Raw genomic sequence first — 23,365 nt, forward strand, 5'->3', positions numbered from 1 at the left:
CCTATCTCCCAGCGATGAGGACTTGTAACCAATTTATCCATGAGCTCCCTGCCCTCCTGGGCCCCTGGGCTGCTGTCTTCTGACAGCTCATTCACTCATTGGTTTCCCACACGTCACGAGGCACCTGTTACGTGCTAGTCCTTGTACTAGATTTACGAATTCGATGCAGAGCAAAACAGGAAGAGACCCCTGCCCAAGGGGAGTGACATCCCCAAATCATGAAAATTCAGCTGTGAAACTTTGGAGTCTCAGACTCCAGTCACAGGATTGCAGAACCTGGGGCCTTCCGCGTGAGCCTGGGGACTAGTTGGCACTGAAGAATGTCTAATATGCCAACCTTGAAGCCAGGTCTGGCTGGTTCAGGGTCAGCCTCTGCATGGCCTAGGCCTGTGCAGGGATCCCTGGGGCTCCTACCCGACCATGACCTGGACCACCAGCCCATGGGGCCTCAGCAGTGAGAACTCAGAGGGGCCTAAGAGGTTCAGAACTGAGTGTGGAGTCAGCCGGTGGCGATGCCCCCACACGCAATGAAGGGCAGTTGAGATTTGGGGAGCCTCACTAGTTGCTCACCTGTGGTGCGGACAAGCCCAAGGACACTGGTGCTTAGCAGGAAGGATCAGAGCAGCCAAGCAGGGCGGCGGGGTTGGAGGTGGGATCTGAGCCACCACCCCTGGGGCTGGCATTGGAAAGCCGGCCCACGCAGCAAACACTGCTGACCTCAACAGGCCCTGCAGGGCTCAGGCCTGAGGGCAGTGAGGTACTGAGTCTCCACGGATGCCTCCTGCCAATGCCATCACTTTCTTGGACTCCTTCCCAAAGCCAGTCTCCCCTCCAGGCCTCAGTCTTCCCATCTGGAAAATAGACCTCCAAGGGTGGGGCTGGGAGACACTCCTCTGGGGTCCGAGTGGGCCTCCCCAGCGGAGAGTGGCCATCGAGAGCTGAGGAGTGGAGGAGGAGATGCTCCTGGTGAGATGAGACCCTCTGTTCCCCCGCCTCTCCAGAGCCGGTGCACCTGCAAGCTGGGATTCGCGGGGGATGGCTATGTGTGCAGCCCCATTGACCCCTGCCGGGCAGGCAACGGTGGCTGCCATGATCTGGTGAGGGGGTGAGAGGGCTCTGGGCCCAGGGAAGCCTCTCCAGGGTGGGCCTTGGCTGCAGCTCTCTCACTCTGGTGTCCCTGTCTCTGGTCAGGATTGGGATCTTTCTAAACTCCAAATCCAAATCCTGTCACCGACTGCCCATAGGACAGAGCTTTCACAACTCCTTATGAAGGGCCCCACCCCTGCCCAGCCCCTGTCCCCTGCCTGTGCCCCCACCACCCGTTCTATGCTCTCCTGGCCACTCTGAGCTCCGTGCCATCCCCTGACCTCACTCTGCTCTAATACCAACATACCTCTGCCTCAGTATTCCAAAAGGCCTCCCTGTGCCACACTTTTGGCCTGGCTATCTCCTGCTCTTGGGTCAGGCCTCTCTTGAGGGTCTAGGGGCCTCCTGAGTGCTCCCACAGCCCTGGGCTTCCCTGACCCATCTTTCATGATGGGGTTGGGTAACTCATGTCAAATGCTAAGTGGTCTTGGAGAGCAGGGCCAGGCGCACCAAAGGAGCAAACTGAATGCAGACAGGATGAATGGGGAGACAGATGGTGGGGATGGGTGGCTGGACAAGCAAACAATAGGAGGATGGGCAACAAGGGTAAATAGGAGGTGGGGGATGCGTGCTGGCCATATGGCCGCTGCATGGAGGCTGTGTCTCTCTGTCCCACCCCCAGGCCACCTGCCGGGCAGTTGGGGGAGGTCAGAGGGTCTGCACGTGCCCTCCTGGCTATGGGGGTGATGGCTTCAGCTGCTACGGAGACATCTTTCAGGTGAGTGGTTCCCTCTGCTTGGGGAGGAGTCCTCTCATATACCCGTGGGAAGGGGCAGTGCTCAGGGTCCTGGGGGGAGTCGGGGGAGGGTTTGTCCCTAGACCAGTGACCTCAGTTCTTTCCCTCCCCTCAGGAGCTGGAGGCAAATGCCCACTTCTCTGTCTTCTACCAGTGGATCAAGGTAGGATAGGGCAGAATGCTGGGACTGGGGGCTCAAATCCAGGAGGCCACAGAATAGCTCTAAGAGCTGGAGGTAGTGGAAGGTAGGCTTGGAAGCTGGGAGATGTAGTCTCACATGGCGGCTGCCCTCATCACTCCTCCCGTCCTGCTACATCCCATGTGCACAGGGTGCCGGCATCACTCTTCCTGCTGACAGCCGAGTCACAGCCCTGGTGCCCTCAGAATCTGCCATCCGTAGGCTGAGCCGTGAGGACCAGGCCTTCTGGCTGCAGCCAAGGATGCTGCCACAACTGGTCAGGTGAGCAACCGGGGCTGGACCCTGGGAGGGGGGCTTTTGTGCAAGACCCAACCTGTCCCCAGAGGTTCTCAGCCTGGCCTTTGTCCACACTTCAGGGTGGATCCTAGTTCTAGGGTTTTCTGCCAAGTACACTAACCTGGTTCTATGGCCCCTCCAAACTGTGCCCCCTCAGGGCCCATTTTCTCCAGGCTGCCCTCTCCGAGGAGGAGCTGGCCAGGCTGGATGGGCAGAGTGTGGCCACCCTGAGCCCCACCACGCGCTGGGAGATTCACAACATCAGTGGGGTACGTGGCGAACTCTGGGCAGAAGAGGGGGCCTTATGAGGCATGGGGGCACTCAAGTGGCTACAGGCTTCTCAACCCAGAGTCCCCAGGGCTGAGCTTGGGTCCCCTCACCCTGCCCAGGGCTGAGCTCAGAGAATATGCTCAGGAGACATTTGTTGCTGGGTAGTGTCTTTGGACCAGAGTGACTCCCCTACCAGGGTTGTCTGTCCATCTTTGCATGTGTACACCTGTCCCTCTCATGCATGGGTCTTAGTGAGGGTCTGTGTGCCCATCTGGTAGGTCCTGAATCTGAGAGTGTCTGGGCCAGGCTGGGGCCACTAGTGGGTACCTGTGTGCCCAGCAGCCTCTCTGTTGGTGCACGCATTCTTAAGTGTATACCTGACTCTGCCTGCTGCCTTCCAGAGGGTCTGGGTGCAGAATGCCAGCGTGGACGTGGCTGACCTCCTTGCCACCAATGGTGTCCTACACATTCTCAGCCAGGTATGGCTGGAGGGGTGTATATGCGGGGAACTTCCTAGGCATGCCGAGAGGCCATGATGTCCCGACCAGCCCCCACGCTCCGTTCCAGGTCTTACTGCCTCCGAGAGAGGATGCGCTCAGTGGGCAGGGGTTGCTGCAGCAGCTGGACTCCGTGCCTGCCTTCCACCTCTTCCGGGAGCTGCTGCAGGTAAGGACAAGAGGTGGAGGGGGTAGTGAGTGCCTGGTCAGGGTGCCTTCTCCCAGGTGCTGCCGGAGCTGGCTGGCTCCCAGGGTCAGGATGGAAGGAGATTATGCCCATCCCTGCCCCCTGCCTCTAGCGCCACAAGCTGGTGCCCCAGATTGAGGCCGCCACTGCCTACACCATCTTCGTGCCAACAAACCGCTCTCTGGAGGCCCAGGCCAACAGCAGCAGCCTGGTGAGATCACCTAGACAGGGGCCACTGAAGGGGGAGGGGGAGCCTCCTATCACACGGCAAAGGGCCACGGTGGACAGAACGCACTGTGCAGGGCACTCGGTAGTCCTAGAGCCCCTGAGCTTCTCCTCCCCTCTCTAGGATGTGGATGTAGTGCGACACCACGTGATCCTGGGGGAGGCGCTCTCCATGGAAGCTCTGCGGAGGGGAGGACACCGCAACTCCCTCCTGGGCCCTGCCCACTGGCTTGTCTTCTACAACCATAGTGGCCAGGTTGGTCGAGGGGGCAAGGAGACCCTACCTCAGGCACCCTCTCTTGAATACCACTAATCTTGGGAGTTCCCCCACCTGCTCCAGGGACGGCCCATCCTGGGGGACCCCTGTCTGTGAAGATACCCCCATCCCTGGAGTGCCTCCCTGGCCTCTAGCCCCCAGAGTGAGGGCACTGTGGGGGGTGTGGTTCAGCCTCCTGCCCTGCCCCCCCAGCCCGAGGTGAACCACGTGCCACTGGAAGGCCCTGTGCTGGGGGCCCCTGGCCGCTCTCTATTTGGACTGTCAGGGGTCCTGACGGTGGGCTCCAGCCGCTGCCTGCATAGCCATGCAGAGGCCCTGCGGGTAAGATGCTGGGGCCGGGGGAGGGCAGTGGGAAGTTAAGATCTGGCCTGGCTGGTGGGAGGGGCACTTAGTCAGGGGTGGGCGAGCTGTTAGCTGGTCCTAGGGGGAAAGAAGGTGGGTGTGGGGGCCCCTGCTCCGGGACTACCTGACGCTCTGTCCCCTTCCCCTGCCCAGGAGAAATGTGTCAACTGCAGCCGGAAATTCCGCTGCACTCAGGGCTACCAGCTAGAGGTGAGGCGGGGCTTCACGTAACTCCATCTGCTTCCCCTGCTCTCACTGTGCCCAGGTCTGCTCACCCAGGCGTGGGGACCTGGAACGGTGTGGGCCACATGACTTCCCTGGTAGAGGCCAGGAGGCTGGTGACCCTGCGGCCCACGCCTGGGTCCTGGCCACCCTCTTCTCATCAGGTCTGTCTGTCTTGGTCCTTCCTTGACTCCTACTCTCCTACTCGTCTGTCTCACCCACTGATACCTGGAGTCTGTCTCCCCATTCACTGCCTTGCCCCTACCTAAGCCACTGGCTGAGCCCTCCTGCCCGTCCCCATTTTCAGGACACCCCCAAGAAGAGCTGTGTCTACCGATCTGGTTACTCATTCTCCCGGGGTTGTTCTTACACGTGTGCCAAGAAGATCCAGGTTTGTCCTGAAGCAACCCCCAAATCCAAGTCTTTAACCGGGGAGGAGGCAAGAGTAGGGGCCCAGGGCAGGAGCCTGGGTGGGGTTTCAAGGGCAGAGGCAGATCTGGGACTATGGTGAGGCCAGGGAAGCAAAGGCCTGGAGGAAGGGGAAGGGAAAGAGGGCTGAGGTCAGACCTCCAGGGGATGGGGATGGGGAGAGAGAGAAAGGGGCTCAGCCTGGAGCTGATACCATCAGCTAAACCCTGGGGGAAGCAACAGGGCCCAGCTCTGCCCCTCATTGTGGGGCCTGGCATAGCCCTTCCCTCCTTGAGTCTGTTTCCTCGGCCCTGCCATGGAGAGGCTTGTGGAAGGCGGGCTACATTTCCCTGGGCCCAACTTGCCTTGTTTCGATGGCTCTGTGGCCCCCAGATGCCTTTCCTTGACCCCGGCCATCTCCCTGCCCCCTGACATCCGTCCTGGCCTGTGCTGGGCCTCTCCTTGCACCCCTCCCACAGGTGCCTGACTGCTGCCCTGGCTTCTTCGGCACACTCTGTGAGCCGTGCCCAGGGGGGCTGGGCGGTGTGTGCTCGGGCCACGGGCAGTGCCAGGACAGGCTCCTGGGCAGCGGGGAGTGCCGCTGCCACGAGGGCTTCCACGGAACGGCTTGTGAGATGTGTGAGCTGGGCCGCTATGGGGCCAACTGCACTGGAGGTGAGGGCTGGGGAGGGGGCAGGAATGGTGGGCAAGCTGGCAGAGGACAGCAGCTGTGGAAACACTGCAGCAGGGGCAGGACGGACACCGGGTAACTCCTGTCCTCCCTTGTTCTGCTCCCAGTGTGTGACTGTGCCCATGGGCTGTGTCAGGAGGGGCTTCGAGGAGACGGTACCTGTGTCTGTAATGCGGGTTGGCACGGCCTCCGCTGTGACCAGAGTGAGGAGGAGCCCCAAGAGGGAGACGGGTGATTCCTGGGGAGGCAGTTCCTTGGTCTGAATGATCAGAACGATCTTCCTACCCCCACAGAAATCACTGGCCCTCAGTGCCCACAGAAGTGTGACCCCAACGCCAAGTGAGTGAGCTCCGCCTGGGGCAGGTGGGCAAGTGGGTGGGGGGACTGGGGTCAGGGCAGGGGCTGGGCAGACACAGACTAAATTGTTGCCATCCGTCCCATCCCTCCCAGCTGCATCCGGGACTCAGCTGCAGCCCCTGCCTGTGTCTGTGCCGCGGGGTACTCAGGCAACGGCATCTCCTGTTCAGGTCCAGCCACACCAATGCCCCGGGGCCCCTGAAATGTTGGGGTGGATTTCCCCACAGAGCCCCTCCACTCCCTTTAGGTCCATTTCTATCCCTGTCCCCTTTCCGGTCTCTCTGACCTTTTCCTTTCTTCCATGCCCTCCTCCCCTGTCCTACTCTGTCCCTCACCTGCTGCTCACAACTCTGTGGGATGGTCTGCTCCTAGAGGTGGACCCCTGTGCCCATGACCGTGGGGGCTGCTCCCCCCACGCCAACTGTACCAAGGTGGCTCCTGGTCAGCGGATATGCACGTGCTTGGATGGCTACACAGGCGACGGGGAGCTGTGCCAGGGTGAGGCTGGGGTCCCCCACTGGGGTGTACTCAGGGTTGTGGGTCTGGCTTCAGTGATCTGCGTTGGACTAGAAAGGGCTGAGGGGCACACAGGGTGCGGGACTGAGGGTGCTTAGAGGGTAGGGGAAGAGTACCTGCATGGACAGATGAACAGAGGGGGCCGCCAAGGGCCGCCCCTCACCCCAGTGTCTCTTCCCTCAGAAGTTAATGGCTGTCTCATCCACCACGGGGGCTGCCACATGCACGCTGACTGTATCCCCACAGGCCCCCAGCAGGTCAGCACAACAGGGCTGTGCCACTCCCTCATAGGGCACGGCCCTCCTCAGACCGGACCCAGGGAGGGGGTGCTCCTGTCCAGGCAGTGGGCCCACTCTTGGGTCCTAGCAGCCCCACTGATTAGGATTTGGGATAGGTCTCCTGCAGCTGCCGTGAGGGTTACAGTGGGGACGGCATCCGGACCTGTGAGCTCCTGGACCCCTGCTCCCAGGTCAGACCCCCAGGCCCCACCCAGTTTCACAGAGGGAGGGGACTGGTGCAGGAGCCGGCCCTCCTCACCCCAAGCAGAGTCCTAAGGGCCTCTGAAGGGTGAACTACCCTCAGCACAAGCTCAAGCTGACTGATTAGTAAGACAGAGTTTGGAGGGTTGGACAGAGAACTTCATGGCCCTTTCCCCAGGGCGGGTGGTGGCAGGGCTGGGGCAGAGGAGTCCTAGGAGTCATTGACCCCTCTCTCCTGTCCGTGACTCAGAACAACGGAGGCTGCAGCCCCTACGCCGTGTGCAAAAGCACAGGGGACGGCCAGAGGACGTGCACCTGCAATGCAGCCCACACCGTGGGTGATGGCTTCACCTGCCGTGCCCGAGTCGGCCTGGTAACGACACCCAAGTAGAACCCCTGACCCAGCCTTGGCAGTGCCCCCATGGGGCTGACCCATGATAATGGTTAAGACCCCAGATTTGATCCTGATCCTGACCCTGAACATGACCCAGAGCCTGACCCAATTCCACTCTGGGCCTGACCCGTGCTCAGACCACCCTGGCTTTCCTTTTTTCGTCTCTGCCTTGGCCAGACCTTGGGCTACAGGTGCTGAGACAGGCACCAGCCCTGAATGGGGGCCAACCAAAATCTGAGCTGACCCTTGCCTCCCCTGCCCCAGGAGCTCCTTCGGGACAAGCATGCCTCATTCTTCAGCCTCCACCTACTGGTGAGTGACCGGCTGGCCTCGCTTCCTTGGTTCACCTGGGGCCTCGCTGACCTGCACCTCCTCCCTGTCTCTGGGCCTTGATAGTCTCCTTTGGTCAGAGAACTAGCTGGTTTGGTTTCTGAGTCCAGATCTTTCCTGAAAGATCAGTGGAAGCCCTAGTTGGTCCCAGGTTGCCCTTCTTCCACTCAGGGTATTCCCCTCTCCCCCACCAGGAATACAAGGAGCTCAAGGGGGAAGGGCCTTTCACAATCTTCGTGCCTCATGCAGATTTAATGGCCAACCTGTCACAGGTAACTCAGCCCCTGGAGCAAGGCTGGGGAGGGATGGGCACTGCCTGGGCAGAGGGGCAGTCACAGCCCCCCTGTACCCTCACGATCTCCACTCCAGGATGAGCTGGCTCGGATTCGCGCAAATCGCCAGCTGGTGTTCCGATACCACGTGGTCGGTTGCCGGCAGCTGCGGAGCCAAGAGCTGCTGGAGGCGGGTTATGCCACCACACTCTCCGGGCACACCCTGCGCTTCAACGAGAGGGAGGTGGGCCCAGTCCCCACCCCTGACATGAGCCGTCCACAGACCCAGGACTCAGCTGCTTTCAAGGCCTAAGCCCTTGTCCCCATGCCTTTAGAATCCTCTCACCTTCCCATGGCCAGGGCAAAGAATGAGAGGGACATGGGTCTGGCCCCAGATCCCACTCACTACAACGGGCCGGTGCTGGGCTCAGGACTTCCGAGCCTGGCCCTGTGCCGGTGCCGCACCCACCAGCCAAGTCCTCGCGGGAGGCAAGACCTCCCTCTGCCTTGACCCCACCTACTTGCCCCGAGACTTGCCCAACCCAGGCTCTGCCCCTGCCTCAGGCCCCGCCCACAGCTCACAAGCACCCCACTAATCTCTTCATTCAGTCCTGGTCCCCCCACCCCCTAGGGCAGCGTTTACATCAATGACTTCGCGCGTGTGGTGAGCAGTGACCACGAGGCAGTGAATGGTGTCCTGCACTTCCTCGACCGCGTCCTGCTGCCACCTGAAGCCCTGCACTGGGAGCCTGACATGGCTCCCACCCCACGGGTATGACGCTGGGTGCAGGCCTGGGAGTTCGGGGCCTGGGATCCTGCTATCCTGTCTGACCTCGCTGCTCACGAGTTTCTGTCTCCAGAGAAACATCACTGCTGCCGCCGAGAGCTTCGGTTACAAGATCTTCAGCGGCCTTGTTACGGTACTTCTGCATGTGAGAGTGTGTGCAAATGTGCACATGCCAGTGTGTCTATGCAGGTGACTGTCAATATATGCACTCACCTGTCTGTGCACACCTGCCTGTGTGAGCACATCTATATGCACAGACTGTGTCCATGAGAGCCTGTGGAGCACAAGGGTGCATTTATGTGTGCTTACATAGCTGACAACATGCATGTGTGTCCATGTATTCCTGCCTGGGATGGCTACAGTGGCCAGTGGGAATGTCACCTGGGTCCCTCGAACCCCTGCCTGGTCTCTATAGTCAGCCCCCTCCATCTGCCCACCAGTCTCTGACTGGGCTGACTGCCACACATCTGCTCTGTCCCACCAGATGGCTGGCCTCCTGCCCCTGCTTCGAGATTCATCCCATAGGCCTCTCACAATGCTATGGCCCACAGACTCTGCCCTGAGAGCCTTGCCTCCTGATCGTCAGGTCTGGCTGTACCATGAGGACCACCGTGAAAAGCTGGCAGCCATTCTGCGGGGCCACGTGATCCGCAACATCGAGGTGGGCACACCCCCAGACCTTGGTCCCCACTGCCTGCCACCCAGCCTGCCCACCCAGCTCTAACTGTGGCTCCATCTGCTCAGGCCTTGGCATCTGACCTGCCCAACCTGGGCCCACTGCGCACCATGCATGGGACCCCCATCTCCTTCTCTTGCAGCCGTGCCCGGCCGGTGAGTCTGGGGAGAAAGGTTGAATGAGGGAGGCAGGAGGCCAGGAGCCCTGGCAGTGGTGGGGGGCTGCGGTACACCTGTGACCCTCATGTACCCCTACATCTTCCACCTGCAGGGTGAGCTCACCGTGGGAGAGGAAGACGCCCGAATTGTTCAGCGGCACCTGCCCTTTGAGGGTGGCCTGGCCTATGGCATTGACCAGTTGTTGGAGCCACCTGGTCTTGGTGCCCGCTGTGACCGCTTTGAGACTCGGCCTTTGTGGCTGGTGAGGGAGGTCACAGGCCAGAGGTGGATGGGGAGGGGCCTAAGCCCACCTGTCCTGTCCAACTACTTGACCTTGCTATGTTTTGGCATCCCTTCTTTCCAGAAAATTTGCAGCATTTGTGGGCTGGAACCACCCTGTCCTGAGGGCTCACAGGAGCAGGTAAGGGGCTGTGAGCTGGGGAGGGCTGAGGGCGGGGCAGGGCCCAGGGACCACCAAACTCAGCATTCAGCCTGATTCCTCTTGGCCTAGGGCAGCCCTGAGGCCTGCTGGCGCTATTTCTCAAAGTTCTGGACGTCTCCTCCACTGCACTCCTTGGCACTGCGTAGCGTTTGGGCCCGGCCCAGCCACTGGGGTCAGCCCCAAGGCCTGGGCAGGGGATGCTACCGCAACTGTGTCACCACAACCTGGAAGCCCAGCTGCTGCCCTGGACACTATGGCAGCGAGTGCCGAGGTGAACGTCCTGAGGCTGCAGATGCTGACTGGCTCCTTTAGCTCTCAAGACAGCCACGGGCACAGCTCTGGCCATTGTGCCTCAGAAAGGGTGTTGGGGTGGTCAAGGGCTGGCGCAGGTTTGGGGCAGGGGTGAGTGGATTTTACCCAGAGAAAACACTCTGAAGAGCTGGGGTGGGTGTGTTGATGGTGCAGCTCCTACACCGAGGGTCTGGGTGTTCTCCAGGGCACTGGGACCTGGAGAGTTCTTAGCAGCGCAGGGACTTGGGTGGAGGATGGATGATGTGGTTGGGCTGGGGATGCACCTGACGAGCACCCTGCCTCACCTCACTTCTTCCACCCCGTCCCCTAGCTTGCCCTGGTGGTGCCAGCAGCCCCTGTAGTGACCATGGCGTGTGCATGGACGGCATGAGTGGCAGCGGGTATTGTAGGTGCCGTCCAGGGTTTGCTGGGACAGCATGTGAACTCTGCGCTCCGGGTGCCTTTGGGCCCCTTTGCCAAGGTTAGTGGTCTTGCTCCATCCACCCTGCCCTACACTGCTCCCGATTCCCTTGACCTACATGCCAACAGTCCCCCTGCCTGTCCGTCTCAGCCTGCAGCTGCACCTCCCATGGCCACTGTGATGAAGGCACTGGGGGCTCTGGCTCCTGCTTCTGTGATGAGGGCTGGACTGGGCCACGCTGTGAGGTGCAGCTGGGTAAGTGGGCCTTGTGCTTGTGCCTACCCTGCACACTTGGATATACTTGCACACACCAGTGCATGCCCCAGCTGCACCCTGAGGTGGGGGAGGACCCCAGGAAGGCAGCCACTAATCTGGATATGTGGGGTGGGCCTTGGGGGACAGAGCTGCAGCCCGTGTGCGCCCCACCCTGCGCACCCCAGGCCGTGTGCCGCATGGGCAACAGCTGTGAGTGCAGCCTGGGCTATGAAGGGGACGGCTACACGTGTACAGGTGAGCAGGTGGACAGGGGTGTGAGGTGGGAGGCCCCACTCCCCTCCTCTCCTGTCACCTGGCCCAACTACCTCTCCCTGCCCTCCAGTGGTGAACCTGTGCCAGGATGGGCGTGGTGGCTGCAGTGAGCACGCCAACTGCAGCCAGGTAGGCACCAGAGTTGCCTGCACCTGCCTACCTGACTATGAAGGTGACGGCTGGAGCTGCCGGGCCCGCAATCCCTGTGAGGACGGCCACCGTGGAGGCTGCAGCGAGCATGCAGACTGCCTGAACACAGGACCGGTGAGCAGGCAGGGAGCCAAGCAGCTGGGTGGGGAGGCCCCTCAAAAGCAGCTGTCCCAGTCCCTGAAGAGGGCTTACCTGCTCTCCTGTGCCAGAACACCCGACGCTGTGTGTGCCATGCTGGCTATGTGGGTGACGGACTGCACTGTCTGGAGGAGCCCGAGCCCCCTGTGGACCGCTGCCTGGACCAGCCCCCACCGTGTCATGTGGATGCCGTGTGCACGGACCTGCACTTCCAGGGTGTGCTTCCCCCTCTCTCAGCACCCTTGCTTTACCTTGGTGCCAGCCCACTGACCACGCACCCCTCCCTTCTGCAGAGAAACGAGCTGGTGTCTTCCACCTCCAGGCCACCAGTGGCCCTTACAGCCTGAACTTCTCAGAGGCAGAGGCAGCTTGTAGGGCCCAAGGGGCTGACCTTGCTTCTCTCCCTCAGCTTTCCGCCGCCCAGCAGGTGCATAGGGCCCAGGAGTCTGAAGCCAAGCCTGTGGGGGACCCCTTGAGTTGGGCCTTGGGTCTCAGCATCCTCTTCTGCCTCCATAGCTGGGCCTCCACCTCTGCCTTGTGGGCTGGCTGGCCAATGGCTCGGCTGCCCACCCCGTCGTTTTCCCTGCGGCAGACTGCGGTGATGGTCAGGTGGGCGTGGTCAGCCTGGGTGCCCGGAAGAACCTGTCAGAGCGCTGGGATGCCTACTGCTACCGTGTGCAAGGTGCAGCCACCCACCACGCCCCTGTCCCCGCTGTCCTTGCTCACTGACCTACCAACCCACTGAGCTACCTTTCTTGCAGACGTGGCTTGCCGCTGTCGTGATGGCTTCGTGGGGGATGGAACCAGTGTGTGCAATGGGAAGCTGCTTGATGTACTGGCCACCACTGCCAACTTCTCCACCTTCTATGGGGTGTGCAGGAGCCCAGCCTCAGGGGGTGTTGGGTAGCTGGGATCCGTGGGGAGGGAGCCCACCCACAACCCTGTCTTCCCACTCTCCCAGATGCTACTGGAATACGCCAATGCTACCCAGAGGGGTCTCGACTTTCTGGATTTCCTGAATGACGAGCTCACCTATAAGACACTCTTTGTTCCTGTCAATGAAGGCTTTGTGGACAATATGGTAACTAACGGGGCGTGAGCAAAGCAGGGCCCGACTCTGCTCCCTCTGTCTGGCCCAGGCCAACAAGGCCCTGCTTTGCCCAGACGCTGAGTGGCCCAGACCTGGAGCTGCACGCCTCCAACACCACCTTCCTGAGCACCAATGCCAGCCAGGGTACCTTGCTTCCTGCCCACTCAGGCCTCAGCCTCGTCATCAGTAACGTGGGCCCCGACAACAGTTCCTGGGCCCCTGTGGTGAGTCTGGCGGCTGCCCCTCCCCTGCTGGCCCCAGTCCTCACTCACCTTCTGGGCCTGACTGGTCTCCCTACAGGTCCCAGGAGCAGTTGCAGTTAGCCGTGTCATCACGTGGGACATCGTGGCCTTCAATGGCATCATCCATGCTTTGGCCAGCCCCCTCCTGGCACCCCCACAGCCCGTGAGTTGGCTGGGGGCGGAGCTGCAGAGGGTGAGGGGACCGCTCTGGAAATGTCCTTGATGCTCTCCTTGTTTGCAGCGGGCAGTGGTAGCACCTGAGGCCCCACCTGTGGCAGCAGGTGTGGGGGCTGTGGTAGCTGCTGGAGCACTTCTTGGCCTGGTGGCCGGAGCCCTCTACCTCCGCGCCCGAGGCAGGGCCACAGGCTTTGGCTTCTCTGCCTTCCAGGTAGGTTGGGTGGGGGCCTGATGGAGTTGGTGGGGGTCTGGGCCCACTGATCTTGTTTGAGGCCCCTCACTACTCACCCCTCTTGCCAGGTGGAAGACGACGCTGCTGATGACTTCTCCCCCTGGCAAAAAGGGACCAGCCCAACCCTGGTCTCTGTCCCTAACCCGGTCTTCGGTAGCCCAGATGCCTTTTGTGAGCCCTTTGACGTGAGTGTTGTTGGAGGCAGGGGAGTTGGGAAAGTGGACCCAGGCCTGGTCTCGGCCCAGGCACTAACAGTCCTCCCCGCAGGACTCACTCCTGGAGGAGGACTACCCCGACACCCAGAGGATCCTCGCGGTCAAGTGATGTGGCTGGGACTGAAGCAGAGGAACAAGCAGGAGGGAGACGGCATTTATTGCCCAGAGTGGGCAGGACAGGAAGGACTGGGCCTGGTCCTGACAATAAAGGTGCCCTCAGCGGATGTGGGCCATGTCACCAAGGAAGGGTGTCTTCATGCAGCCAGTGCAAAGCTGGTCCATCCAGAGCGGTGCCTCGTGCTGCAGGGGTGTGCGGCGGGGGTAGAAGGTGAAGTCCACGCGGTAGTTGAGCAGGCAGCTGAGAGAGGCCATGTAGAGGTCAGAGAAGCGCACCAGGCGCCGTGAGAAGTAGGTGGGGTTGTGGAAGGTGCGGAAGATGCTCCCAAACTGGGCATTGAACAGGGCCTTGGTGATGCACCTGCGGAGGGGAACACGGGCACTCAGGAGGGGGACTCTGGAGGGGGCTGGGCTGGGACTCCTGCCCAGGCCCCACCTGCTTACCTCAGCTCCTGCCGCTCCTTCATCCAGGCGGCCAGCACCTGCCGCGACTCGGCGTCCTGGTAGGTCTAGGAGAGACAAGGTGTGTGCTGGGTCTGTGCACCCAGGCGGCAGCCCCTGTGCCTCCCTGCAGACGATCAACCGCCCCCGCACCTGCATGCGCTCCAGCAGCCCGGTAAGCGCCTGCTGCCACGTCAGTGAGTGCATGTACTGCTCCGTGTTAATGATGCGGATCTCGCGCTCCAGTTCTGGGATGATGGCACCCGTGCGCCAGCCGTGCCGCAGCATGAGATCCTGGTGGGCAAGGTGGAGGACAGGGTTCAGCGCTGGCTAGGAGCTCCCCCCATCCCCAACTGTGGCCCAGCCCCACAGCCCTCACCGCCAGGTCACTGTAGAGGTGGTCTCCGAAATAGAGCACGCGGGGGCCCCGCCATTCTGTCAGGCGCAGGAAGTCAAACAGGTTTCCCTGGAGGACAGGGAGGGGGCCACTAAGCCCAAAGTGCCAAGGGCAACCCCACGGGGCTGTTACCCCCAGTCCTCCCACATCCCCAGTCAGCAGGGCCGGATGCTGGGCTGCCCTTTCCCATGGCCTTGCTGTCCCCTCCGGCCCTCGCCACCTCCCCCCTCACACTCAGGAAGGGGGTCTGCCTGCTGCAGGGAAGTCTCCTGTAGGCCTGGCCTGGTGCCCTGAGCCTCCAGGGCCTCCCCTCCCTGTGGCCTCACACCCACCCCAGGCTAGGGATTGAGTCCAGTCTCTGTGGGAAACAAACAGCAGGCGTGACCCCCACAGGGACCCAGCAGACCAATGGCAGCGCTTACTCTGAGGCCGCCTGCCCCTCCTGCACCAAAGCCGGAGAAAAGATGAAAACACTCAGCCAGGCTCAAACACAGCAGAGGAAGCTCCGAGGGCAGCATAAGGGGTGGGGTGGGGTAGTGGAGGAGGAAGGCCCAGAGCAGGAAGTTCTGCTGCCTCCAGGGCGGGAGCCCACAGCCCAGAAGTGAGAATATACACCCAGCAGAAAGGAGTTACTGGAGCAGCCTGCATGTGCGAGTCCCAGGGGAGGAAAGCTGGGGGGCGAACAGGTGGCTGTGAAGGACTTAATTGTTGAAATAAATTCAAGTGGAGGGGCTGAGGAACAGGGGACCCCTCGGAAGATGGAAGTATGAGCGGGTGGAGCCCACATACTGAAGATGTGCCAAGGGACAGACTTGTGGTGCCAGTGCCAAGTCAGGCAGGATGGAGGCTCCAGCACCAGGAGACAGACGGAGGGAGGGAGAGGACTAGATCTAAGAAAGCCGAGAAGCAAGCACACAGTGAAATTTCAGATCAGGCATAAAGAAAAGTCTTAAACCTGCCAAAGAAAACTGCATGTTCCCCACAAAGAGGTGTGACCCTCCTCAGGCTTAGAGACAAAGGAGAGTGTCACCCTCAGAATGGAGGGAAGAGCCTGCATCCAAGGGGGCCAGCAGGGTGGGAGTAGTGCCTGCAGCCAGGCCTCGGCCTTGACATTGGGTAACTGGAGGCAGCTCCCTGTGGCTGTGCCAGTGGCTGAACTGCTGGCTTCCTCCGTCCCGACACTTTCTGGAACCGCCCCACATCTCCACCAGGGTTTCTGCATTCCATCCAGAGCCAAATGCCTTAATCACCTCCTGCTCACAGCCACCTAATATCTACCTCCCAGCACAAGGCTCCTTTCTCATCTTCCCAGCCAGCCAGGAAAGGGGGTCTCCCTAGAGGCCTGTGAACCACCCCCACCAGCCCAGCTCTGGGGCCCCAACCAGGCTTGTCTGGCTGCAGCAGAGAGCTCAAGCCTCAAGTGAAATCAGTGCCATTTACTGGGCACTTAGCGAAGGTCTGGCCCACCTAAGAGCTTATACCGCCACTTAAGCTGAGTATTATACCTCTTTTACATACGAACAAAGCACAGCACAGAGAGGCCAAGCGACTGGGCCAGGCTCCCTCTGCTATCCAGTAGTGAGTGGGAATTCAAATGCAAGCCCTCAACATTGCCCAGGCCTGGGCCCTGGGAGCCACTTCCTGTGAGGGGACAGACCCACAGTAGATGTGTGGTGGCTGGTCAGGACCCAGGAGGCTGTGTGGTTGCCCCTCCACAGCCTGGGGCTTTGGCTAGGCCCTGGGGCCCCTGCCAGGTGCAACTCCCATCTAGACAGTGCTCACCTGCCGATAGATCTTGCCCTTTTCCAGGCGGGTGATACGGTCCCACTGCAGTACGCCCTTCTCATCAAGTTTTCTGAAAGGCCTAGGGTCGGGGTAAAGAGGCTAATTTTCATTCAATCTGTGGCAGGACCCCAGGCCAGGCACCTCTCCGCTCTGCAAAGGCCCCCCTGCTCACTGTCAGCAAGGGCTTGTCCCCATTCCAAGCACACAGTGCAGTAAACAGAGGCCATTCCCTGCTCCCTGGGCCCACTGCCCTGTCAGGCCCATACTTGCGCCGGTCGGTGAAGAAGCTGGGCTTGTCTGCCTGGACAATGACCACGTCAAAGAGCTGGCGCCAGTCAGGGCCCACCATGTGCCGCATCCCCTTGTCCCTGGGCAGAGATGGGACAGGGTGGGTCAGGTGGCAGGTGTCTGAGGGAGGCTCCAGGCCTGCCCACCCCAACCAGGGCCCCTGACCCGCTCCCTCCTCCCAGCGGGGCGGGGCTCACACAAAGCTGAAAGGACTGTTGGTGATGAGGAACAGCTGTTTCCCATGGGACACCAGGCGGCTCAGGACAGCAAATGTCTCATCCCCTCGCAGGATGTACTTCTCTGACAGGAGGAGATGGGTCTGTGAGGGCCAGCCCTGCACCTGCCCAGGCAGGCCGTAGCAGGGTCAATGTCCTCCCTTACCCATGTCCCGCTCGATCCATTGGTACATAAGGCCCTTCACGTGCACATCCCGAATGGCATCCTGGGGGCAGTGGAGGGACAGTGAGGGTACAGTGGAGCCCAGGAGGAACTGTCCCCTGTTGTGGCTGGACTTCATCTTCCCTGCCACCCTAAAGGCAGGCCTAGTGTCTTTACCGTCACATCCTTGTAGAGGTGTGCTTGGTCAAACTCCAGGCCATGGCCCAGGAAGTGGTCCACCACACAGGATAGCAGTGCCATCTCTGGCAGTGAGAAGATGTCCATGAACTGCTTGATGGAAGGGCCCTGGGGAGGGACCATTGACTTGGCAACCCCTCCAGCCCCACCACCCCAAGCTCTGGAGACCAAGAGCTCCAACTCTGTCTTGGGACACTGGCAGAAGGGTGTAGCCTGTGGGTTAGGGCTGGCCCACAGGGATGTGGGCACTGCCTCCCAGGGAGCCAGCACCCATAGTGAGGTCACTGAGCTAACTGCCATGGGCAGTGGCAGATGGAGCAATTACCTTGCCATAGAAGCCACTCATCTGGTAGAGTGGGATGTGCTGGGTGCCCCCATAGAGGTCGATCACCTCTTCATCTGGCACAGGCTGGAGGCCCCTGGGTGGATGCACAAACATCACCAGTCCAAAGTGGTCCTGAGCCCAGGCCATAGTGTAGGGTGGGCTGGGGTGGGGGAAAGTGGGCTGGGGTGGGGTCAGGGCAGAGTCAGCACTGACCTGTAGGCCGTCCCCAGCTGTACGTAATGGAAAGCATCAATCTTCATCAGAAGACTCTGGGGGCACCAAGAGAGCAAGATGGGCAGTGAGGAGGAAGTTTGCCATTGGTTCTGAGCCAGCCTTTTCCAGCCCCTATGCTGAAGCCCCAACTGGATGGTACCAACGGGATCACGTGCACATCAAGAGGAAGCTATAGCTTTGAGGCCAAGGGGGTAGACAGATGAAAAGACTGCCCCAAAGGAGACTGGGTGCTAAGGAAGTAGCCCCAATCCACATCCAGTCAGAAGGGGCCAGGGAGTCAGTGGTCTAGCCACTCACCTTCTGAATGTCATAGTGGAGGCCACGGATGGCAAAGCTGGGGTTGTAGTCATACTTCCGAATCCCCTCTGGGTACTGTTGGGGGGAATCAGGCCAGGCCTGAGCCAGCAGCACTGCCAGACCTGCTGGCTGAGCAGCTGCCTCAGGGGATCAATTCAGCCACCCGCCCAGGGGAGCCCCATGATTCCAGCCTGGGGTTAGGCCAAGCTGGGCCCTGCCGGCCTCCAGGACCTGGGCCCCCTGCCTGTCTAGCCTCACCTTGTAATGCTCGATCAGGATGTCACGGGCAGCATTAAAGATCTCTGGGTGCAGCGCGTCTGCGTAGTGGGCCAGGGTGTAATCATAGTCAAAGCCATAGACCTCGACATCTCGTAGGCTGATCTCGTTGTTGGCATAGATGGCTGCTGGGTTCAGGAGACTGCAGACCTCAGGAGGCAGGAGATCTACAAGGAGGTGCAAGTATGATGAGGGCGATCATGAAACATTCAGGATGGTACTCTTAGCTCGGTGAGGCTCAGAGAGAAGTCACTCCCCAGGGTCACTTGGGTGGGATAAGGACCCTGTGGGTTCTGAATTACACCATCGCTTGCAGCCCACCAGTTGCTCTGAGCCATGCCTCCTATGCTCTCATAAGCCCCATCAGACACCTGGCTATGCTCTGACCCTTTCCATCTTGCCTGAAGGTAGGGTTGGGATGGTGGGTATCAGGTAGCTCCTCTGCTGCTCAGGCTTCCAGCTCTGCACACCTGCCACAGCCCTCATAGCTAGGCCTCTCTTAATCGGATTTCAGCCGCCCACCAGCCCACGTAATGACATTTGCTGCCTCTAGCCAGGGAACATTGCTAATTACGACAGGCTGGACGTGTAATGTCAGCTTCTGGGCCATTACCCAGGCTGCTCCCCTCTGAGAACAGTCATAGCCATCCCAAGCCCCTTGCTGCTCCCGTGGGGCTGAGTGGGACACTGCGCAGAGCACGTTCTGGGGTTTCAGGGAGGCAGATGAGGCGAAAGATCTAAAGCTAGTCTGCCTTGGTTTCCCCATCTGTGCAGTGGGTGAGGTAAATGGGAAAAGGGCATGGGCTTTGAGGCCAGAGAGACCAGATCAACCCTTCCCTCTCATGACTATGATCTCAGGAAAATCACCTCTTGGGCCTGTTTCCTTGTCTCTAAAGGGGGAATAAAAATTGTACCAACCTACAGAATTACTAAGAGGGTCATACAGAACACGCTCTGGGCAGTATTCCCACTCTGCACCCTCGGCAAATGTAGGATTAAATGGGCAATATGCCTCTGGAACCTACACTTCCCCGTTCCCGACATCCCTCAAGGAAACAGGTTGCAGGGAGATAGAGGGGAGCAGGGAGGACTAGGTGCACGAGGCACTGCCTCGCAGGGGCTTCAGGTGGCTCTGCTCCCGAGACTTTTAGGCCCAAACTGCCCGAGCCTCCAGTGAATTTCTGTCTCAGCCATATCGTCATAATTTGGAACCAGAAGCCCTTGGCCACGCTGCAGACATTTGCCATGAAGGCCCCTTTGGAACACAGGCTCCTCCCCTACCCCCTTTCCTTTGGAGCCAAGTGCAGAGTGTCAGTCGGGGAACAGGTGTGGCTGGTTCCTCTGGTGGCCCCAGGCCTGGTGGAGCAGCTGCTTCACAGACTTATGGGTGCAGACAGAACACTCCTCATTTGGGCACACATGAGACACTTCAGCTCTCTAGGGAACTGCTTCTGAGATGTCTCTCCCCACCGTCCTGAGTTTCTGGGTGCCAACTGTGACTCCTGGTACAATGCTCAGCAGCTCCCTAGGAGGGGAAGGTCTGCTTGGCAGTATAGCCCCTTGCTCACACAGAGTTCTGACCAAGTCCAGGCTTTCGTGCCTACTCTTCCTTCTCAGTGATGGACAATCCTCCCAGGAACAAAGCAGGACAGGGAAACAGCCCACAGGCCTGGTCTCCTAACCCAGCTTCTAGACTGAGAATCATAGCTCCAGGGTCCACAAGGTCCCACCTTCTTCTGCAGGGCTGTGGTATTGCACAGGGCCAGGAGAGGAGACATGCCCCTCCACCCACACTGGCCCCTCAAGTCCACTGGTCTTACTGTCCAGCCCCCAGCTTCCAGGCCAACTCCTCCTCATGGCAGCCATGAGAGTCTCGGTGGGGGCCACCACCCAGTTGCTGCTGGATGCCTTAGAGGCTCATCTTGTTCAATCCCAACTCCAGTCCCGTAAGGTGGTCATATTTATTCCTCCATCGTCCATAGGAAGAAACTGGAGCTTAGGGAGGTGAAGTCACTTGCTCCAAACCATCTAGCAGTAGCCCATGGAGTTGAGATGTGAATTTGGGTCACCCAACTGCCTCAATCACTTTGCCCCTTGGCCTAGCCTTCTAACGTCACCATGCTGAGACAGGGGCGAGGGTGGGGGTGGCAGGCCAGGCTTTCTGTCATAGTTTGCCCATAGGCATCAGCATACCTCAATGCCCGGAATCTCCCCCAAGAAAACCCAGAGGGGAGAGTCAGGACTCAGGGGTGCAAGGCTGCTCCATCCTGGCACTCATCATGGCATCTTGGAAACAACCTTGCCCCTGTCACAGCAAGAGGAGCTTGCGGGGGGGTGTCTCTGTGAGGATCTTAAGATCTAGGTGGGCCCTGAGTGATAAATAAAGCCCACTAAACCTCCCTACATCTCTTCCCAACACCTACACGGCAGGCTTCTCAGGCTGCTCTACAGGGGGGTCTTCTCAAGGGCCAGAGCAAAACTATCTCCTTAAACAGCACTCCCAAGTGTGCCCTGTCCACTAGGGGGTGTGTGTGGTGGGGATGGTCCTGACAAGAGACTCAATGGCTTCAAAAGTACCATTCCTCAGGGGTTTTATTCTGCCTTCAGCTTCTCAAAAGGTGAGTCCTGTCCACCCACCACTCTCAGGTCTCCGCACAGCTGGAGTAGAAGCCCTCGTTCAGTCAATTGGAATCTTCCAGACAGGATCACTTTGTCTTATCAAACAATGAAAGCCATGTCACCCCTGGGGGGCTCCTCTGGAAGCTCCTTTGTCCCTTCTTGGCCTCTTTCCGAGTCACCACCACAACCCTGTGACAGAGGCTCAAGAATTGTACTTTATGATGCAAAACACCAAGGGTCCAAGGGCCAGGCTTGATGAGCCACCCAGCTGGTCAGCGATGGGGCCAAGACCCAACCACATATTCTGCTAAAACGGCAGGGCCCCAGAGACCAGAACAAATATCCACCCCTCCCAGACCTCTGGCCTCACCAGGGTGCCCTGGGCCTCATCAGCTCGTTTTGCTGAGGGAGGATAGAGGAACAACCCTGCTGGATTCCAGGGGACCCAGGCGACTCCAACCAACACCGTCCCCTCCTGGGCTCACAGTGCCAGACTCCAGGGCGGAATCTAGAGGTGTCCGAATAGTCCAGTCGGCATCCTTGGGTCGGGAGTCCCTAGGAGCCCGCTCCAGTCTGCGCCGCCGGCCGGCTGGCTTTGTCCCCAGTAATCCCGCCCCAGCTAAGGGCCCTGAAGAGAACAAGAGGTTGGGGGCGTTTCCGCAGCGGTATCCCAGCAGGCGGGACCCTGAGGAAAGTCTCTGGGGCCCCGCCTTCCGGCGGCCGCTTCTGGAACTCTGAGCTCCTGCAAACTGAGCGGAGGAACAAACCTCGCGCTCGCCAGCCTCCCGGTGTCCCGAGGCTCCCAGGACCACCTGCCAGAGCCTCTCCCTAAGAGCTGCCCGGCCGTGGGGCTCCAAGGCTCCGGCGAGCCCCACCATGGCGCTTCCCCAGAGGAACGATGCCCAGGACGGCTCGGGAGCGTTACCCTGGCGCTCGGTGCGTCTGTCCGAAACCCAGGCACGCGTGTGCCGCCGCGAGAGCTACACCCCCGGCGCTTGTCCCGCTCCCGGCTCACTCACCGTGCACCAGTTTCCGCATGTCCTGGTATCGAGCCCACAGGTGCGCGCTGGGCTCGGCGCCACCGGCGGGCGCCGGAGCGGGCGCGGAGCGCGGGGCGCCCGGGCAGTGTGCGCCGGGACCTGGGGGGCCGCAGCCAGGGCAGGAGGGCGAGGATGAGGCGCCTCGCGGCCCGCCGTGGTCTCGGCGCGGCATCCAGCGCCGAGCGGCCGCCCGCAGCCCCGCACCCGCCATGCCCGCTGCGCGCCGCCCGCACAGCTCTCGGCCCTCCGGCCCGTCCGCCGCCCTCCCACTGCGCGCCCGCCACGGTGGCCGCGTGCTCCTCACGGCGGCCGGCCAATGGGCGCGGCGCGAGGAGTCTGGCCGGCCAATGGGCGCACCCCTTGGCCCGCGGGGGCGGGAGGTCCCGGGCGGGGCGGGGCGGGGCGGGCTCCGCGGCCCCCTCCCCCCGCCTACCGAGCGGCTGAGGACTCCGCGTTCCCCTTCGGTATCTACTGCGGCGGAGCCCGGTTCTTCTTTCCCCGTTCTGGGAGGCCCGAGGGCCTAAGAACGCCCGTCCCCGCGACGTTCCGGGGCTAAGAGAGAAGGCGGGAGCGCGGTGGGTGCACCCCGCGCCCCCCTTCCCAGGTCCTCTGTCTCCCCCTCAGCTCTCGGGTCCTCCCGCCCCTTCCTCCACCTACCGTCCTGCGGACCTCAGATCGTCCGCCCCTCCCCCTAGTTCTGCAGCGGGGGTCGTGTTCGTCTACTGTCCGTGACTGGCTCTGCGCGCGGACCTGACGCCGTGCCGTTTCACTCACTTACCTAGTGAATAAAGAGCCCTTCCTGCGCGCTTCCCGGTGCCAGCTCCACGCTGAGTGAGATCTCCGGAGCCTGCAGCTCAGCCGGCTTCCGCTGAAGTAGCTTCTCTCTCCCGCCTCGTGCCTGACACAGATGATCCCGTTTAACTTGGAGCGGGGAGGTGGGCCAGGGCGCACTGCGCCTGCCTGGTCCCTACCTCAGCAAATGGCCGCACCGACCCGCCCCACTCCTCGCTTCCCTTCGCAGAACCCCCTCTTGCCGTTCTAGCAATATTACCAGACTTTCGAACGAAATTACTCTTACCTGCTGGGAACCGCTCTCTACCACTCAGATCCGTTTTCTGAGTCCTCCGCATGCGTACCAAGCCATTCCCTGCACCAGTGGGTCTTGTCAGTGGAGAGAACTGGCCAGGTGGGCACTCTTTCCTTGGGATGCTCCCCACGGTGGCCTTGCTGGGTCTAAGGTTGTGAGTACATTCCATTATTCGCTGCACCTTGGCTGAGGACCTATATACAGTGTGCCACCCCCTGGGCCAAGTGCTGACGCAGGCTAGGGGTGGGCCCGTGGGTAGGTGGCTGTGGCCTCTCCCCCACCAGGGCCCCAGTGAGCTAGGTGGGCACTGGGGACCTGGCCACGTGTAAGCCTCATTTGGACGGAGATGGGTGCTCTGTGGTGTCTAGCCCGCAGAGGCACTAAGAGAAACCGGAGTGAATACCAAGCAGGTGTGTGTGCTTACGTGTGTGCAGTTGGGTGGGGTTGGCCCTGGGAGAAGGCAGGTTATCCAGGCAGCAGCAGACCCTACAACCCTTTCTAGGGGCCCTGCT

At 60.7% G+C, this 23,365-nt stretch overlaps 2 protein-coding genes across 5 annotated transcripts in view; one reads left to right on the top strand and one right to left on the bottom strand.

Annotated features, from left to right (window-relative positions):
- STAB1 (stabilin 1) overlaps positions 1-13,613 on the top strand; it is a 26,966-nt gene extending 13,353 nt beyond the window's left edge. For 2 of the 3 annotated variants that reach the window (XM_072941428.1, XM_072941429.1), the window contains exons 26-69: positions 1,002-1,097; positions 1,769-1,864; positions 1,998-2,045; positions 2,212-2,342; positions 2,515-2,626; positions 3,029-3,106; positions 3,195-3,293; positions 3,424-3,522; positions 3,661-3,792; positions 4,006-4,134; positions 4,309-4,365; positions 4,685-4,768; positions 5,265-5,460; positions 5,584-5,679; positions 5,770-5,815; positions 5,927-6,003; positions 6,206-6,331; positions 6,533-6,606; positions 6,744-6,818; positions 7,079-7,201; positions 7,487-7,534; positions 7,747-7,824; positions 7,922-8,068; positions 8,456-8,596; positions 8,685-8,744; positions 9,096-9,272; positions 9,356-9,442; positions 9,558-9,707; positions 9,810-9,866; positions 9,957-10,158; positions 10,510-10,659; positions 10,750-10,854; positions 11,002-11,109; positions 11,198-11,391; positions 11,487-11,631; positions 11,709-11,842; positions 11,932-12,097; positions 12,177-12,286; positions 12,377-12,496; positions 12,580-12,729; positions 12,806-12,910; positions 12,989-13,135; positions 13,225-13,341; positions 13,424-13,613. In XM_072941428.1, the coding sequence (XP_072797529.1) occupies positions 1,002-1,097; positions 1,769-1,864; positions 1,998-2,045; positions 2,212-2,342; positions 2,515-2,626; positions 3,029-3,106; positions 3,195-3,293; positions 3,424-3,522; positions 3,661-3,792; positions 4,006-4,134; positions 4,309-4,365; positions 4,685-4,768; positions 5,265-5,460; positions 5,584-5,679; positions 5,770-5,815; positions 5,927-6,003; positions 6,206-6,331; positions 6,533-6,606; positions 6,744-6,818; positions 7,079-7,201; positions 7,487-7,534; positions 7,747-7,824; positions 7,922-8,068; positions 8,456-8,596; positions 8,685-8,744; positions 9,096-9,272; positions 9,356-9,442; positions 9,558-9,707; positions 9,810-9,866; positions 9,957-10,158; positions 10,510-10,659; positions 10,750-10,854; positions 11,002-11,109; positions 11,198-11,391; positions 11,487-11,631; positions 11,709-11,842; positions 11,932-12,097; positions 12,177-12,286; positions 12,377-12,496; positions 12,580-12,729; positions 12,806-12,910; positions 12,989-13,135; positions 13,225-13,341; positions 13,424-13,480 (4,929 nt within the window). In that variant the 3' untranslated portion in view covers positions 13,481-13,613. Of the gene's footprint in view, positions 1-1,001; positions 1,098-1,768; positions 1,865-1,997; positions 2,046-2,211; positions 2,343-2,514; positions 2,627-3,028; positions 3,107-3,194; positions 3,294-3,423; positions 3,523-3,660; positions 3,793-4,005; positions 4,135-4,308; positions 4,366-4,684; positions 4,769-5,264; positions 5,461-5,583; positions 5,680-5,769; positions 5,816-5,926; positions 6,004-6,205; positions 6,332-6,532; positions 6,607-6,743; positions 6,819-7,078; positions 7,202-7,486; positions 7,535-7,746; positions 7,825-7,921; positions 8,069-8,455; positions 8,597-8,684; positions 8,745-9,095; positions 9,273-9,355; positions 9,443-9,557; positions 9,708-9,809; positions 9,867-9,956; positions 10,159-10,509; positions 10,660-10,749; positions 10,855-11,001; positions 11,110-11,197; positions 11,392-11,486; positions 11,632-11,708; positions 11,843-11,931; positions 12,098-12,176; positions 12,287-12,376; positions 12,497-12,579; positions 12,730-12,805; positions 12,911-12,988; positions 13,136-13,224; positions 13,342-13,423 lie in introns of those variants that run through there. The other variant, XR_012060658.1, reaches the window with a different exon arrangement.
- NT5DC2 (5'-nucleotidase domain containing 2) lies at positions 13,510-22,657 on the bottom strand. Of its 2 annotated transcripts, XM_072941466.1 has the most exons (15): positions 22,545-22,657; positions 22,200-22,318; positions 18,090-18,274; positions 17,832-17,906; positions 17,514-17,569; positions 17,301-17,394; positions 16,955-17,083; positions 16,781-16,841; positions 16,597-16,699; positions 16,378-16,479; positions 16,109-16,190; positions 14,309-14,395; positions 14,083-14,223; positions 13,933-13,997; positions 13,510-13,849 (listed from the first exon to the last, which is right to left on the bottom strand). In XM_072941466.1, exons 5-15 carry the CDS (start codon positions 17,558-17,560, stop codon positions 13,588-13,590), a joined length of 1,173 nt encoding a protein of 390 aa, XP_072797567.1. In that variant the 5' UTR covers positions 17,561-17,569; positions 17,832-17,906; positions 18,090-18,274; positions 22,200-22,318; positions 22,545-22,657; the 3' UTR covers positions 13,510-13,587. The 2 variants fall into 2 exon arrangements, with proteins under 2 accessions (XP_072797567.1, XP_006196452.2); XM_006196390.3 differs by lacking the exons at positions 22,200-22,318; positions 22,545-22,657 and adding an exon at positions 21,746-22,085.
- Positions 22,658-23,365: the final 708 nt, after the last annotated feature.

Source organism: Vicugna pacos, chromosome 17 (genome assembly GCF_048564905.1).
Source record: "Vicugna pacos chromosome 17, VicPac4, whole genome shotgun sequence".
Lineage (NCBI taxonomy): Eukaryota > Metazoa > Chordata > Mammalia > Artiodactyla > Camelidae > Vicugna > Vicugna pacos.